This window comes from Protopterus annectens, chromosome 12.part0 (assembly GCF_019279795.1).
Source record: "Protopterus annectens isolate FY-2018-M chromosome 12.part0, PAN1.0, whole genome shotgun sequence".
NCBI classification, from domain to species: domain Eukaryota; kingdom Metazoa; phylum Chordata; order Ceratodontiformes; family Protopteridae; genus Protopterus; species Protopterus annectens.
The window spans coordinates 746,682,142-746,698,503 of record NC_056746.1 but is presented as its reverse complement, the minus strand read 5'-3'; the positions used below and the strand labels follow the sequence as shown (position 1 = coordinate 746,698,503).

Genomic DNA, 16,362 nt, shown 5'->3' with positions numbered 1-16,362 from the left:
TGGAGATGGTCTGTTTGGAAATCGCCTTTCCTTGTGAACCTGCAGCACAGGATACAAAGAGTTGGACAGTTTTTCTGAAGGTCTTTGTCTTATCCAAATAGTAACGTAGCTGTCTGTGAATGTCCAAAGAGTGGTGGAGTCTTTCTCCTTTATTCTGGGGGTTTGGATAAAAGGTGGGTAAATGAATGGTCTGATTCAAAGCCACACTGGATACTACCTTTGGCATAAAGGTAGGGTTAGTTCGTAAAGAGACTCTGTCCTGATGGAAAATTATGAAAGGTTCCACTGCCATAAGTGCCTGTAGTTCTGAGACCCTGCGTGCTGAGGTGATAGCCAGCAACAGAGCTGTTTTCCATGACAAGTATTGTAGTTCTGCTGAGAAGACTGGTTCGAAAGGAGGCAGTGTTCATTTTTCTAAAACGAAGTTGAGGTCCCAAGCTGGCGGCGGGGGTTTTCTGGGGAGGTCTTACATTCTTAGCCCCTCTGAGAAACTGCCTTAGTAAAGGGTGTGAGAATATGGGAGGATCCGTACTATATTGAGCTGAAATGGCTGAAGCATGGATCTTAATGGATGAGAAAGAAAGGCCTTTGTGTAGCATCTCAGTTAAGTATTGCAATATTTGAGGAATGTTTGGTATCCAAGGATTTTGGCCTTTAGCTTGGTTCCATGCACAAAATCTTTACCATTTGTCTGAGTAAGTTTTTCTGGTGCTGGGCCTCCTGGCCTCCAAAATGACATTCAGAACGTCCTTTGAGAGAAGTGTTGACTGATAATTCAAGGTATTCTCCATGCAGCTAAATTTAAAGTCCTGAGCTGACTGTGAAGGATCTGAGAGTTTTGCTGAGTCAACAGAAGTGGGAATTGAGGTAAGATCCATGGAGGGCTGAGAGTCAAGGTCCTTAGTAATGGGTACCAGTGCTGACGTGGCCAGTCCGGAGCAATGAGGATCATTTGAGGTCTCTCTGATCTGATTTTCAATAATACCTTGGTCAAGAGAGGTAGTGGTGGGAAGGCACAGACTGTCAAATGCTGTCCAACTGAATGATAGGGCGTTCACTTTCCAGGCTAGGGAATGATAAGTCCTTGTGCAAAATTTCTGTAGTCGGCAATTGTTGGGGGAGGCAAATAGATCTATGTCTGGGCATCCCCACCTTTGAGTTATCATTGAAAATACTTGTGGGTGTAGACTCCACTCGTGAGGACCTGCCAAATTTCTGCTCAATTAGTCTGCCAATATGTTTTCCTTTCCTGGCAGGAATTGTGCTTGCAGTTGTACTTGGAAAGTCAATGCTGTGTTCAACAAGGTCATTGCCTGTCTGCATAAAGGATAGGAGTGTGTTCCTCCCTGTTTGTTTATGTACCACATAACTGTGGTGGTATCTGTCCTTAGTAGTTGTCCTGGATGCAAGAGGTCCTTGAAGGCTGTCAGTGCATTTTGCACAGCTAGCATCTCCTTTTAGTTGATGTGTAGATGCATTTGTTTTGCGGACCATTTGCCCTGTATGCACTGTCCTGCCATGTGTGCGCCCCAGGCGTAGTCTGAAGAATCTGTTGTCATAGTTTGGTTTGCTGGAGTTAAGACAAAAGGAAGACCCTTGTTTATTTGACATGCTTGAGCCCACCATAGGAACTCTTTTTGAAGGCAGGGAATGAGAGGTATACTTGTTTCGAGGCTGTGCCTGTGTTGAGTCCATACACTTTTCAGGTACCATTGTAATTTCCTCATATGCAGCTTTGCATGTGGAATTAGCTGAATGCAGGATGCCATGAACCCCAATGCCTGCAGAATGTTCCTTGCAGTGAGCTGGGTAAAAGTTGCCATCTTTTTGAAGTATTGAGTCAGTTGTTTTTGTCTGGCATGAGATAAGCCATCTGGGCCGTTGTATTTAAGCTGACACCCAGGAATATGTCTTGTGAGGGTATTAGCTTTAACTTCTTTTTGTTTACTGTGTACCCTAGGCAACTTAGCAGCTTTGTTACAAATGCCAGATTCTGTAATAGAATGGCCTTGCTGTCCGCTTGGATCAGGCAGTCCAGATATGGATAAATTTATATTCCTCGTTGTCTGCAGTATGCAATTACTGATGCCAGGCATTTCGTAAATACTCTGGGCGCAGCAGATAAGCCAAAGGGCAATGCAGAGAGTTGATAATGCGTTGTACCTGCCAAAAATCTGAGATATCTTCTGCAATCTTGTCTGATAGGGACATGCAGGTATGCCTCTGAGGTCCAACGTTACCAGCCAAGACTTCTTGCCCAGCATGGGAAAAAGCTGCTGTAGTGTGAGCATTTTGAATTTGGGTACCTCCAGGTAAGTGTATAGAATTGAAAGGTCTAAAATGGGTCTCCAGGCTTTGTCCTTTCTTGGTACTAGAAATAGTCTTGAGTAAAAACCTTGACCTTGCTCCTTTGTAGGTACCTTTTGAATTGCTTTCATATCCATGAGAGCTGAAATTTGCATTTGTGCCTCTGCCCATTGGTTTGGAGGCAGATTTGGCATGCCTCTCATCCGTGGTAAAGTGTTAAAATGAAATCTGTAGCCTCGGGTAATAATATCCAGAACCCATTTGTCCCTTGTTATGATGTGCCAATTTTGTGGAAATACAGCCAGTTTTCCTCCCAAAGGTGCTGTCAGGGCAATGTTGCTTGGCAGGCGAAGAGGGAAGTCATTGTGTTTGTTTTCTGGAGGGTTGAGATATTTCGTCTCCACCTCTGAGTTGTTGTATGCCATTGTCTAGGCCTGAAAGAACCTTGTGGCTGGCCTCTGCCCCTTGGGCGTCTGTACCTACCCCTTTGGGGTCTGTCTGATGCAGGAAAGGACCAGTTTTTTGATGGCCAGTTTCTGCTGAAACGAGGAGGTTGTACCTGTAAAAAATCTTTAACTGTCTGCATAGATTTTGCCTTTTCTTCCATTTTCTTTAAAACTTCCTCTGCTTTGACACTAAATAACACATCTTTCTGCAATGCAGCATCCAATAACTTTGCTTTGACATGTTCTGGTAAGGCTTGCTCTTTTAGCCAAGCATGTCTACGTATTACAGATCCCGTGACAGCTGCTCTACATGAGGCCTCCAATGAATCAAAACCACACTAAGGTATGCTTTCCCACCTGTTCTGCTGCATGCAGCAAATCCTGCATCTCTTTGAAATCAGGTTGATCTGTCTGAGGGATCATTTTCTGCTTTAACTGTGTAATCAAGTACTGCTGGTATTTTAGCATGTGGAATTGGCAGTTTAAGGCCCTCATGGCCAAAGTGGCAGACGTATACTCTTTCTTCTCCCATCTTTCTAATGCTCTGGAATCTCTTTCAGAAAGTAGTGGATTCTTAGCAGTAGAGGCCTTAACCCCTTTGGGACCCTGGGAAATGGTTTTGGGGTCTGCCACAGGGCTTTTATATAGAAACTTATGAGAATCAGGAACTCGGTAGTATCTGTCTGGTTTAGCTGGTGCAGGTGGTAAGGAATCTGGGTTTAGACTAGATTTGGTGTAAACATCATCCAAAATGTCTAAAACTGGAGGAATTGCAAGGGGTCTATACTGTGGGAGAAGAAGAAACTCACAGAGTCTTTTCTAAGAGTCAGAGTAATCTTGGCCTTCCCAGTGGAAGTGTTCCCTCACGGTGTGTAAAGTTTCCCCCAAAAGAGTAGTCTTCAGGGGGGGAAGAGAGAGGGAATGGACTCTTCAGCATCCAAGTCTTCATAAGGAGGGAAGGAATAATCCTGGTCCTCAGAGTTAGCTGAGGAAATGGATGCTTGGTCAGAGGAAGGATAATCTTCCTCCAGTCTAGGCCTTTTGTCAGGAGGGGGTTGTGAACCCCTGATAAGGGTAATTAAATCCTCAGCCATCTTAAGCATCTGTTTATTAGGCATAGGGGCCTGTGCAGGGGACTGTGGACCCGGTTTCCTAACTTTTAAGGGGGCTTTAAGTTTAGCATAAGACTTAACAGAGATAGTTCTCGGTTTGAAGACACCTTCAGAAACCGAAGGCCTGCCCAAAATCTCCGGATCACCGTCAGGGTTGGCGTCCAAGGGGTGAGATGGAACCAGCTCCTGAGACCCAGCCGATTCGGTCTGGGAGGCCGTCAAAATTTCTAAATCTGCGGTAGTCAGGGGCTGCGTAGGTGCCTAGTTGAAAACCGGAGAACCGGCGGCAGGCCTTGCTGAGGCCTCGGTATCTGGTCTTTGCCTTGGTTGCCTGTCCTTATCCTTGCGTTTTTTAATCACTGCTGATGTCGGTTGCTCCGACGACATGCTATAATTAAATTTTCTGCCAAAATAACGTCGGGCGAAATCTGCCCGATGCTTGATTGTACGTTTGTTGAACCTAGCACAAAACAACCAGAGACGTCGTGGTCTGGGCCTAGGCAAGGAATACAATAAGAATGAAAATCCTTATGAGGTATTTGCTTCCCACAAGAAATGCAATTATTAACTTTGTCTGACATCAGTCTGCGGCAAGAAAAGTTTCCCCAACGGGGTACTTAGCTTTAGAGAAGACTTCGGGCTGAAATTCGATTCAAAAATCTCAGGAGCTAGCCGACCGGCACTTGCTAACTGCTTCTGCTTCGGGCACCGCGCGGCAAGAAAGACTGAAGAAAATGGCGTCGGCTGCCTCTTTTATCCCCCTGTCGCACTGACGTCAGGGAAGAAGCGACGACAACAGACGCCGGACCAAGACTTTGGGATTCAGCCGACTTGCGGGACCGCCTGACGGAAGGATAACCAAAGTGTGATGATGACTGCAGCAGTGCAACACAAACATCCTAGAATCCTTGCTGTCTCAGTCACAAACCAGTACATCTGGCAAGAAGACTATCTGTGCAAACACTATTAACACCACACCACCCACACCTGTACAACACACTCCTACATATGCGGAGGTTCTCAAAAAAACAAATCTAAACAAGAGAGCTCTAACAAAGCAAACTCACACACACATCACAACCCACAGCATTAGGCATCACACATAGCACACATGCCTGTATCTCACAGCTTCTGAAGCCCAGCCACATACCCAACATACTAGTCACAGGAGAGACTATTGTGAGACACACAGATGTGCCCCTCACCAGGCTAGACTAGGAGAAAGTCACTAAGTTGCTTGTCAAGTGCTAAAATCCGCCACATCATGCATGCACTCAAGTCTCTTAACAGGTACTGTTATGACTCAGTCATAATCCATTGTTAGTGTGAATGACTTCAGACGTACCTCTCTGGACTATGTGAAGAGGGACATGGTTGAGCTCACTGAATGTGTCCCAGTCAGGTATGTCCCTAGCCTTAAGCAGCATCCTACCATAACACAGAATAATGCCTCAATACAAACAGAAAATTGACTTAACATTTGGCTTAATTTCTGGCGTCATTTCAAGGAGATCCAGTACAGTCTGGGAGGACATGACTGACAGACCACGATGCTTTGCCAAATGTAGTCTTCATCTGTCTCCCCTGAGCTTCAGGCAAAGGCTCTTGCCTCCCTCATAGTGCCTTTTTTAGGCAAACTCATGAACACAAAATTACCAACATGAAAAGTTCTTCTAAACAAAATTTAAAGGTTATACTGCTAAACGCTAGGAGTCTTAGCATGAAATGGCACTCGTTGCAAGCATTCCTTGCTCTGGAAGATGCTGACATTATGCAGTCACTGAAACCTGGTTCACAGCTGCAGAAAGCAACCCAGCCTTACCAGGTTACTCATCCTACCACATTTTCAGACCCCAAAGGGAGGGCTAAAAAGCCAAAGGAGGTGAAGCTTCAATATTTATCAAAGACATACACACCTCCAAGGCTGGCCAAACGGTATGATACACAGGAGACACTCCAAGTGCAGTTAAATGTTGACAAACACTTATTCAAATCACAGCTAGCTCAGACCACCAACCATGACTCAGGATGCTCACTTCACCTATCTGGACTTGCCTGAATCCATTAAGATTCAACACTCTACCCTGATCCTGGGTGACTAACTACCCAACCACAGAGTGGAAGACTTATTCTTGCCCAAACATGAATGCACAGAGACTCCTCGACTTTGTCAGTGCCAATGCATTTGATCAGCTGGCTGACACCCCTATAAGAGGTGAAAATATCCCGGACTGGATCCTAACCAACATGAGTAGCCACTGTAGCACCCCTACACTGTCATCCTCTTTGGTAAGATCAGACCATTAAGTGATCACTTTTGAAGTCAGTATCTCCCCTGAGCCCTGACCCCCCCAAAAAAGTTTCCAAAGTGGACTAGAATCTCCTGAGAGCAGGTATAAGCAGCTTCACAGCCACCATCCCTTCAATTGGAACTAGCATTAATGTCCAAGCCTACAACAAAAAACTATATGAGCACCTACACAGCTGTATGGACTCAGCAATACTGGACAAGACCAAATCATCTTCCTCAAGAAAGAGTAAACCTGTGTGGTAGACAGCAGCAATATACCAACTCTATAATAAAATGAAAAAATTGTTGTCCAGCACCAAGAAGGAGCAGGTGCCAAGTTGGAAGCAATGTCTCCTTTGTCTGAACAAGGAAATAAGGTCACTGTTGAAGTCCTCTAAGGCTAATGGAGTCCAAACTGGCCACATCCACTAAGGACAATCACAATGCCTTCTTCACATACTTCCACAATCTCAAAGGTAACACCCACATCTGCTCTGAAATGGTGGTCAATAGCACCACATACACAAACACTGTAGATATAGCCAACCTGCTGGCAGACAGGTTCAGTGAAAACTTTACCCCCCTGTCCCCCCCCCCCCATCAGTAAACCAGGACATTACAAGCACCTGCACCTCTCCCCTCATCACCAAGGAGCAGGTCTTTAAATGTTCACTCAAAGGCAAAAAATACAGTCTCTTATGGGACCCAGCATCATCACTGGCTGTATCCTAAATGAACTCGGGCATGAGTTTCAGCTCCATTAGGCACCCTACTCAACCAAAGCCCGAGGACCGGCTTTGTCTCAGCTGAATGGAGGACATCCACAGTCATCCCTCTACATGAAGTTGGCACGTCTACTGCCCTAGGCAATTATAGGCCCTTCAGCCTAACTAGATCTGCAAATGCATTATGGACCTTATAAACAAGGACACTGGCAACCTCCAAATGCCTGTCCCCAAACAGTTTGGTTTAGTCAGAGGGAGATCATACATGTTAAACTTGGTCGTCTTCTTCGAAACACTCACCAAAGCCATAGAAAAGGGGAAAATGGTGGGCACCAATTACCTTGACCTAGCCAAAGCCTTCAACACTATTCTCCACTCGGGCATAATAGATACTCTCTCCTAGCTAGGCATCAACCCATATGTTACCAGATGGGTAGATAAATGGCTCACTGATAGAACCCACTCAGTCAAAATAGGGGAAGCCACCTCTAGTAGTAGACCCATAAAGAGTGATGTACCCCAAGGATTGGTCTTGGGGCCTCTACTATACTCTTCTGAGGTACAAGCCAAAATCAGTGGTCTGTGGCTAACCAAGTTTGCAGATGACTGCAAGCTGGGCACAGTCTTAAATTCCCATAGTGATGTTTACATCCTCCAAGAAGGCCTTCCCCAAACTAATGACTGGTGCCAGAAGCATGGCCTCAAACCGAATGCCAAGAAATGCATCATTATCCCCTTTGGGGAAAATGGCATCCTCACTAATTATCACAGTAATAACACAGTAAGCAAAGAATTAATCATGAGGGACTTGGGCATCCAGGTTGACAGCAACGTGACTTTTGACCACCGCATTGTCTCCAATGTATGGCAGGCTTTCTACATAGCCCACCTCATAAGTAAGAGTATTTCATCCAGGAACAAGAAGTCATAACATCCCTGTACTCCTCCCTTATCAGACCCATTATTGAGTACAATGCCCCCTTCAGCATGTACCTTACCAAGCACATGCAGCAGCTGAAGAGACCACAGAGGCGTCTTATCAGGAAAAGACAGGGTCTCAAACATATATCGTATGCAGATAAGCTAAAAGCCCTGTCCCTCTACTCAGTCTCGTATAGACTGCTCAGAAGTGACCTGCGTCTATCATACAATGCCATCTTGAACCCAGCCTTGATGGAGTTGCTACATATCCACATGTCAAACTCCACTCTCGCAACCCATACGCAAGGCCTTAACCTGGTCTGTGACATTAACAGAATTTTTAGATGGATAAATTTGTGTCCCAAAGTCTCCCCCATCTATGGAACAGACTCCCTTTCTCCATGTCATGCAGAATACCTCTCTAGTCCTCTAAGAGGAACCTGGATGACTGGATAGGAAACAGAAAATACACCCCTGGGATCCCACCTGTGTCCCTGCTGGACAGGGGGAAACAAGTGCTGACTTTGTGGGAACATGAGTGAAATGCTTGGCTAGGCTTATAAGGGTCTCCAGGCCAATAGCCTAGTATCATCCTATGAACCTTTTAAGTCCTGTTTCTTCTACCACGGAAGACCTCTACCAAGGCATATTAAAGCCCACTCCACCAAGCAAGGGGCAACTAACACTGCTCTCCTCAAAGTCCCTACCCAAGCCATCCTACTACCCACCTGTTGGCTTTGGGAGTCCCCCAAAGAATCAGTATTGCAACACTGACTACAAAGAACATAGCACAGTTGTATGCCACTTACAACGGTAGATGCTCGAGAAGATCAGTGTTGCAGCATATACTCCCACCCTTACAACCCCTCTATCTGCTAACCACATTTACCCACTTGCTGGATGCAAAGGGTAGAAAAGCTCTCTGCAGATAGTCCTCTTATCTTCTTCATCCCTTCTGTCTCCTACGACACTCCTCCTCACTCAAATTCAGTCAACTGAGGACTTGAGGTCATGCTGACTGCTTGATCAATACTTACAAAGACCTGAAGACGGCACCAGTGAACACCCTTCTTATATCCTGATGTCTGTTGCTAGGGATGATGTAAAGACTCTCGAAATCTGGGCGGTCATGGGCTTCTGCATGGCAGGAAGACCCGAGAATCAGTACTGCAACACCGACCTACTTGAACATCTACAATTATAGTAAGTAGGACACAAGTGTACTGTGTTATCGCTCAATGCCATGAGTCTACACACAAAACTACACTCCCTCCAAGCTCTTCTCATCTTGGAAGATGCAGACAGGTATGCCGTTACCAAGACATGGTTTAAAGCCGTGGAAAGCATCCTGGCAGTGCAGGGATACAATGCCTTACACACATTTAGATCAGCTACAGCACAGGCAGGGACTAAAGGTGGAGTTGTCTCAATCTATATCAAAAATAAACATACCCCAAAGGTTGGTCAAACATGATTACCTGCCTGAGCTTCTCCATTCCCAAATTACTGTAGGTCGAGTCCCATATCATATCCATGCAAGCTATAACCATCCTCTGGAGATAATTATCTTTCAACCCGGTATCATTATCCATGGAGGTAATTTAATTACCCCTCTAAAAACCGGAAAGCCTACATAACCACAAACATGCAGGCCCAGAGATCCCTGGACTTTGCAAACACAAATACCATGGACAAGTTGGTCCATAAACATACTGTATCTGGTACTCACAAATATGAAAGGCTGTTGCCACCCCCCCCCCCACACACACACACACACACACACACACACACACAGTGTAGTGTTGTCGCTGATGAGGTTAGATCATAAAGATGTCTCCTTTTGAGAGAAAAAAAATCAGTGCCTTGAAGTAGCAGCACTGTAAAATTAGGACTATTCTAAGGCAGTCTACCTATTAAGGGATTACCTGACAAAATTTCAAGCCCTTCCAAATCAGAGAACAAAGCTGCCCATGCAGAACTGTACACAGAAATTCTCCTTAAACATGTTAAAGGATGCATACAGACAGCTATGACTACCAGAAACAAGCCTAGAACAAACTAAAAACAAACCCCCTGGTGAAATCCAAACAGACTGACAGCCAATGCATCTCCAATTTAATCCAACCAACCTGGGCTGTTCCCCCAAGTACCACCACGAAAAATACCCCCCCCCCACCGACTATCACTAGGGAGCAGGTCCTAAATATACTCTCTAAAGTAACCACCACCAGATCGATAGGCCAGGCCCAATAATATCCCAGGATGCTTCCTAAACAGCCTGAAACATGACCTATTTGGACTTCTGGAGTCCACAGCCACCACACAGGCTATGTGAAGGCGACTGGACTGCAACAGTCATCCCTCTACACAAAGGTGGTCCATCAATGGACCCTGGGAACTAGAGACCCATAAAGCTGACTAATCGGGTCTATATTACATAGTCGAAGTATGACAACTTTGAACGTGATATGGTCAAAACCATAAGTTCGAAGTTGTCATACTTGGAAAAAAAATAAAACCAAACAGAACATACCCGAGAGTTGTAAGCAAGCCCCCCCCCCCTGCACCCCTCACATCCCCTGCTCTTTAAATATACCAACTCCTAGGTCGCGCTACAGTTCCTTTACTGCACTGCAGCACGACCTTGGAGTTGGTATATTTAAAGAGTGGGGTGTGGGGGGTACAGCCACCCACATGGGGGTGCAGGGGGGCTTGCCCCCCTGCATATAACCTTTTATTTTCTTTTTCCTATTTTTTTTTATACCTAGTCGAAGTTCTGTAACTTTGGACATATGTATTCGTAATGCGTTACTCGAAGTTATGGAACTTCGACTATGTAATATAGACCCGACTAATCTTGAAAGCACAGCCATAGAAACAATCATAGATAAGACATTAGACAAAGGAAACTTTCAGACATTGGATCCAACCCAGTTTAGCTTCATGAGGGGGAGATTATACCTACTCAACCTAGTGGACTTCTTTGAAAAGTTCACCACAGCAACAGATGAGGGCAAAATCATGCGTTCTGCAAATATTGACCTGGCCAAGGCATCTGATATAAACTCCACTTTGGCATTGTAAACAATCTCCTGGAATTCGGAATTAATCCATATATCACCAGCCAGACACAGCCAGCTGATATGACCCAGGAAGTTAGGCTAGCAGAGATCACCTCCACAAAAAGCACGATCACTAACCAAGTCCCTCAGGGTTTTGTACTGGGCCCTCTCCTTTTTGGCATTTACTTTTCAAAAATCAAAGTCAACATCAAAGACCTCAGGCTGACAAAGTTTGCAGATGACTATAAACTAGAACCAGTCCGAGAATCTCCTCAAGGCACCAAATCTGCAAAAACAGCAACACAGACAAATGACTTCTACCAAAGTCATGGCTTAAAACTCAATGGCAAGAAATGCATAACAGTACCCTTCAGGAGGTTAGCCACCCTAGGAAACTACCTCGCTGATGATACACACCTAAGAATGGAAAAATAAAGGGAAGGTTGTGTAATAATGGAAAAGTTTAATTTGTAGATACAGAAAGTGAAACTGTGTACCTCTCCAAAGGCTATACACCTCCAAAGGACACCTGGGTGAGGAACACTCAAGACTACATCTGCTGAAAAAAAGTATTTGCCTTGGAAATTTGGGTCTATATAATTCAAAGGTTCAATTTAGCAAACCTTTCTTCATCAAACCCTAACCATCAAAACATTCATATCAGCAAAAAATTTACACAGGGAAAGGAAGCAGTTGTCCAGTAGCAAAAATGTGCCCTTTTCCCCACTGTAGAGCAATCTTGGTGGGTTTTTCATAATGTGGTGTCTGCTCCGGTGATGTTTTGGTCAAGTGCTTAGTTTCCCTGTTTAAATTTTTTTTCGATGAGCACATTCGCTGAAATGAACAATGGTGAGAGTTTAATGAAGAAGTGTTCACTGAATTTTGAACCTTTGATGAATTATTAGACACATCGGAGGATTGTAGGACTAGCAAAACATCAGGCATGCCAGAACAGGCAAAGTGGTGGATTCAAGAAAAGGGTTTTGGGAACAAATCAGGTTGAAGAAAGAATGAGTTGGAGACCCTACTAGGGAGATATATAAGCCTACTCAGACAGAAATCATTGAAACAGAGTGCTGTGGGCCACCTTGGGAGAACACGATACTAATGAGGAGACTCAACCTAAAGAAACTAGCATTGGTAAATATAATGATTGACTCAAGAACTGCAAATACGAACTCAGAAAAGATTAGTAGCCAGATTATATTAGGACTTGACCGTATTAAAACATAATCTGTTATTACATCAAATTCTGGGCTGGCAGGAACTTGCCAACAGTAATACTGATGAAGAGACTTGGGAGAGAAACTTGCAAAACCCCTCTGTACATAACTAAATCTAGGAATTTTAGATTATTTGGTTGGAAATGTCCTCAGAGATACTTTTATACCACAGAAAGATTACATAAAATGTTTCCCACAGCAAGGCAGAAATGTTGGAGATGTGATCAACTGCAAAGTAGAAGTTGGCAAACATACTGTGTAAATGTCCTAAACTTGCTAGCTATAAAAAAGGCATACAGGACTTTGGTGAGAAGCTTCTATGAATGAATGGCAACTCCAGGAAATGACTTATCTGAGTTGGGTGGGAACTGTAAAAATAAACAGACATAAAAACAGTAGATTCCCTTGCATTACTACTAGCTAAAAAAGCCATTACAAAAATAAGTGGAAAACCCAGGCAGAGACAATAACTGAGGAGTTGATACTGTTGACGGGGATCCAAGGAAATGGGAACTATGGGTTCTCAGGCCCAATGCAAACACCGTTGTTATGAAAGTGGGGGGAGAACAGTATAGGATGATTGAAGAGTGACCTGTACAAGATGGACAAAAGGCTGTTGCAAGGAGTGTGGAAAGAAGAAGCACATCACAAAACTGAGTGTTAGGAATAAACTGAATGCGGGTTACTGAAGCAACAAGAAAGATTCACGTAAGCCACCGTTCTGAGCCAAACCTAATGTAAAATCAGTTATTAATATGTTGCACAACAGGGGGTTAGAAAAATCAGTTTGGCCATTAAGTTATGGTCAAATGCACCATGCCAGAGGATTGCATGAAATGAATACATCTTTGATGGATTTTTTGTTACATAATGCACTGGATTTTTTTTTTTTTTTACATGTTGAATCAAAAGATGGACTTGGCATACTCAAACTATCCTGGCCAGAAATACACTTATTAATGCCTATGAAAGTGGAATATGAATTTCTTCATATATACCTTAAATTTAGGAGTCAGTAAGCAAAACAGTAACAGGAAAAAAGTTTAAGTCAATTATACAGTTTTTTGCAGGTAAAATCAACCAGTCTATCACAGACAGTTAAAAGTATTTTGTTATTTATAAATACGAGCACTAGATGACAGATTTTTGCTAACTTGCTTAAAAGATGCAGATAATCTGCAGGTATGAATATTTAGTGTCCCTCTTACCTTGCATTTGCATCACCAAACCTATGTTATAAGCTTATTAATTACTCACTCAATGAAAGGACCTCTTTGCCCCATACAAGAATAGCATGGTTCATCAGTGGTTCCCTACCTGGCTGGTGGATGTAGCTTGGGAACAAATCCAGGGATACTTGTACAGAATCCTGCATGGACTGGTAACAAATCTGCCTTGACTTGGTTGCTTCTGTTGATACAGTATCTACAATGTCCTTCAGGATGCTCAAGGTTTGATGGATAACAACTTTAGCTACAATATAACACAAGATAGTAAAAATAAAGTACATGATGAATGCATCTGCAAAGTAATGCAACACAACAATGGGACTGCAATAACATGGATAAATATGATGATTAATATAAATGCACTTCTGATTTAATCCTGAACACCCAAATATATGGTGATGGCGTTGTCATCTGACATTTATGCATATATTCACCCTGTCCCCACAACCTGGCGTTACTAAACATATCAGAATACAGAATATTACAGAACTTACCATCTTCCAACTGCACCTTCCCCTGTGGTACGACATTGCTTTTTAGTGCCCGGTATTCGCGTGTGAGAGCTGAGATAAGATTAGAGTGGTTGGTCGATCTGTCCTGCCACTGTTGTTCACTTTCAGAAAGTCCAGGCCATGGAAGAAGCAAAATGTTGGAGAGGGCTCTACATATCAGCACCTGAGCCTGACAACCAAGAAGATTAACAGGGCTACTTGTTAATATGTTAATAGTATAGACAAATATAGACAACTTACTTATGCCAAAACTTTTTTTGCTATGCATTAACCAGTTAACTAGGTCAATGATCCATTTAGGCACAACCTGAGCCAAAGGCAGACAATACAAAATGTTTGGAATGAATATGTTTGCAAATGTTATGTGAAATGAAAAAAGTTAGCTTACATCAGTAGTAATAATGGAAATTAATTACAAAATAATTTCTGGAAGTATGTACATGGCAGGAAAAAGAAGATCTCAACTGGGAAGAAATCCAGTGAGAGTACATCTGTACTGTAATTTCTAAAAAAACAGGCTTGAAGAATGGACAAACTGTACATCTTCATTCCAACTGCAGAATGAATGTTCTCCAGCAGGGTGCTATTGTACATATAAAACCAGAAAAATATATACACTGCTTCATGCCTCCTTAATCTGCTTGGAAAGAAAAAAGTAAATGCCACCTTTTACAAAAAAACTCTCTAAATGCAGGTTTGCTGTTTAGCAAGCAATTAAATAAAATTGTGCATATGTAAGAGAAAAAGACAGTGAAACAGGGACAGTGCATACTAGGAGCCTTTGGACTGCAAAGAGGCTATCAGCACAGGCTTGTGTGGATGACATTCTAATTGTTTGGAAAGGTAGGCAAGGTGATGTAAAACCATTTATTAATTTTCTTGATGGGTCAACAAGATTTTTAAAGTTCACATATAAAGTACATAAGGAAATTGATTATTTGGATATAAAGTTGACCAAAGATCCCAATACTGGGGTACTACCTTCTGGCATTTACAGAAGAGACTAATGCCAACATCCTTCTGCATTATAACAGCTGCCACCGCTTCCATCAAAGAAGAAGTGAGGTCAAAGGCCAAAAGGTCAGACTGTCTAGACTAGTGAGTAATGATGACAAGTTTAAAGGAAGAAATGTATATACTTGTAGGAATGTTCAAGGAAAGAGGTTATCCACTACAGTTACTATTACAGATTAGAAGGGAGGTTATGAAAAATAGAAAATCTAGGCTCCTTCCCATTTTGAAAGGAGCAATACATAGTGAAACAACTAAAGAGTGTGGGATATCTAAAAATGATGTTACGGTTTCATCCATACCACCAAGATGCCCAGAAGCTAGTAAATACACTAAATACAATGTGGAATACAGTCTTTGATCAAGCATTAAATGCAAAGTTAGGACCTATATCTCCCTGCATGGTATTCAGCAGGGAAAAAAATGTTTGTCTCTTTCGGCTTTTCCCGGTTAGGGGTCACCACAGCGGAACTCCGGTCCGCTAATGATTGGTAGTTGATTTTTACGTGGCGAGTTACCAGCCCTGACGCACAACCTTCAACGGTGCGCCATTCACGCATGTCTCCACGCAGAAGATGCTCTAGCTGAGAATCAAACCGGACAGCGTCTTACTGTGAGGCGACAACGCTAAGGAAATATTAGAAAAGGAATCATATACTGAGATGTGTGTGTCAAAAATGAGCAAATGTGGTTCATGCAGTACCTGTAGATATATCAGTGACGGACGGAGACATATCATTTGCCATGTCCAGGTAGACACAATTGTAAAACTTGAAAGGTAGTATACAATGCAATGTGCATCTCATTGTCCAGCATTCTATGCAGGAAAAACCATGAGAAGTTTACACGAAAGGATTTCGGAGCATGCCAGGGACATTAGAAAATGTCAAATAAGTATTGCCCTTTATAGTACTAGAGAATGTACCAGTTTTAATAACTATTTTTTATAATTGATAAAGTGGTGAGAAACTAGAGAGGGGGTGATAGTGATCTACAGCTTTTGATAAAAGAGACAAAATGGCAACTGAGATTAAATGCCACAGAAAAAACAGGTATACATGACAGTTTGTCTATAAAGTACAGTTGTGTACACTTACCATAAATGTAGATGTTAGAGTGTATTCACTGTCGCAGTCATTACATTTGGGTTATCTGCTTGCAGGTAGCCCTCAGTCGGCCTGATTAACAAAGTCTTGGGTCCTGCGTCAGTTGCTGTCCCTTCTTCCAGGTCGTCAGGGGTATGAAACATGCAGCCAACGCCATTACATCAGTTTTGCTTGTCCCAGATGTCAGGTGCCCTCCTAATGGGAATCAATTAAATATAAAAGCACAAGGATATACCTCCAACAAAAAAGCAAATGCACCAAAAAGGCTTTTAAGCATAGTAAAGGAAAGTAGAGGTATAGCCAAAGGAAGTTAGGGGGCTGGAGGGAGGGTACCCAGGACTGCAACAGTGAGTACACTCGAACACACGTTTCACTGTTGCAGTCACTACATTTGGGTAGATTCCCAAAGCTATGGTTG

The 16,362-nt window shown here is 43.1% G+C and overlaps 1 protein-coding gene across 1 annotated transcript in view; it reads right to left on the bottom strand.

The window, feature by feature from the left end:
- XPO6 (exportin 6) overlaps positions 1–16,362 on the bottom strand; it is a gene marked incomplete in the record, with an annotated part of 1,798,279 nt that overhangs the window by 598,820 nt on the left and 1,183,097 nt on the right. The window contains 2 exon segments of the mRNA XM_044089811.1: positions 13,404–13,559; positions 13,810–13,996. Of these exon segments, the coding sequence (XP_043945746.1) occupies positions 13,404–13,559; positions 13,810–13,996 (343 nt within the window).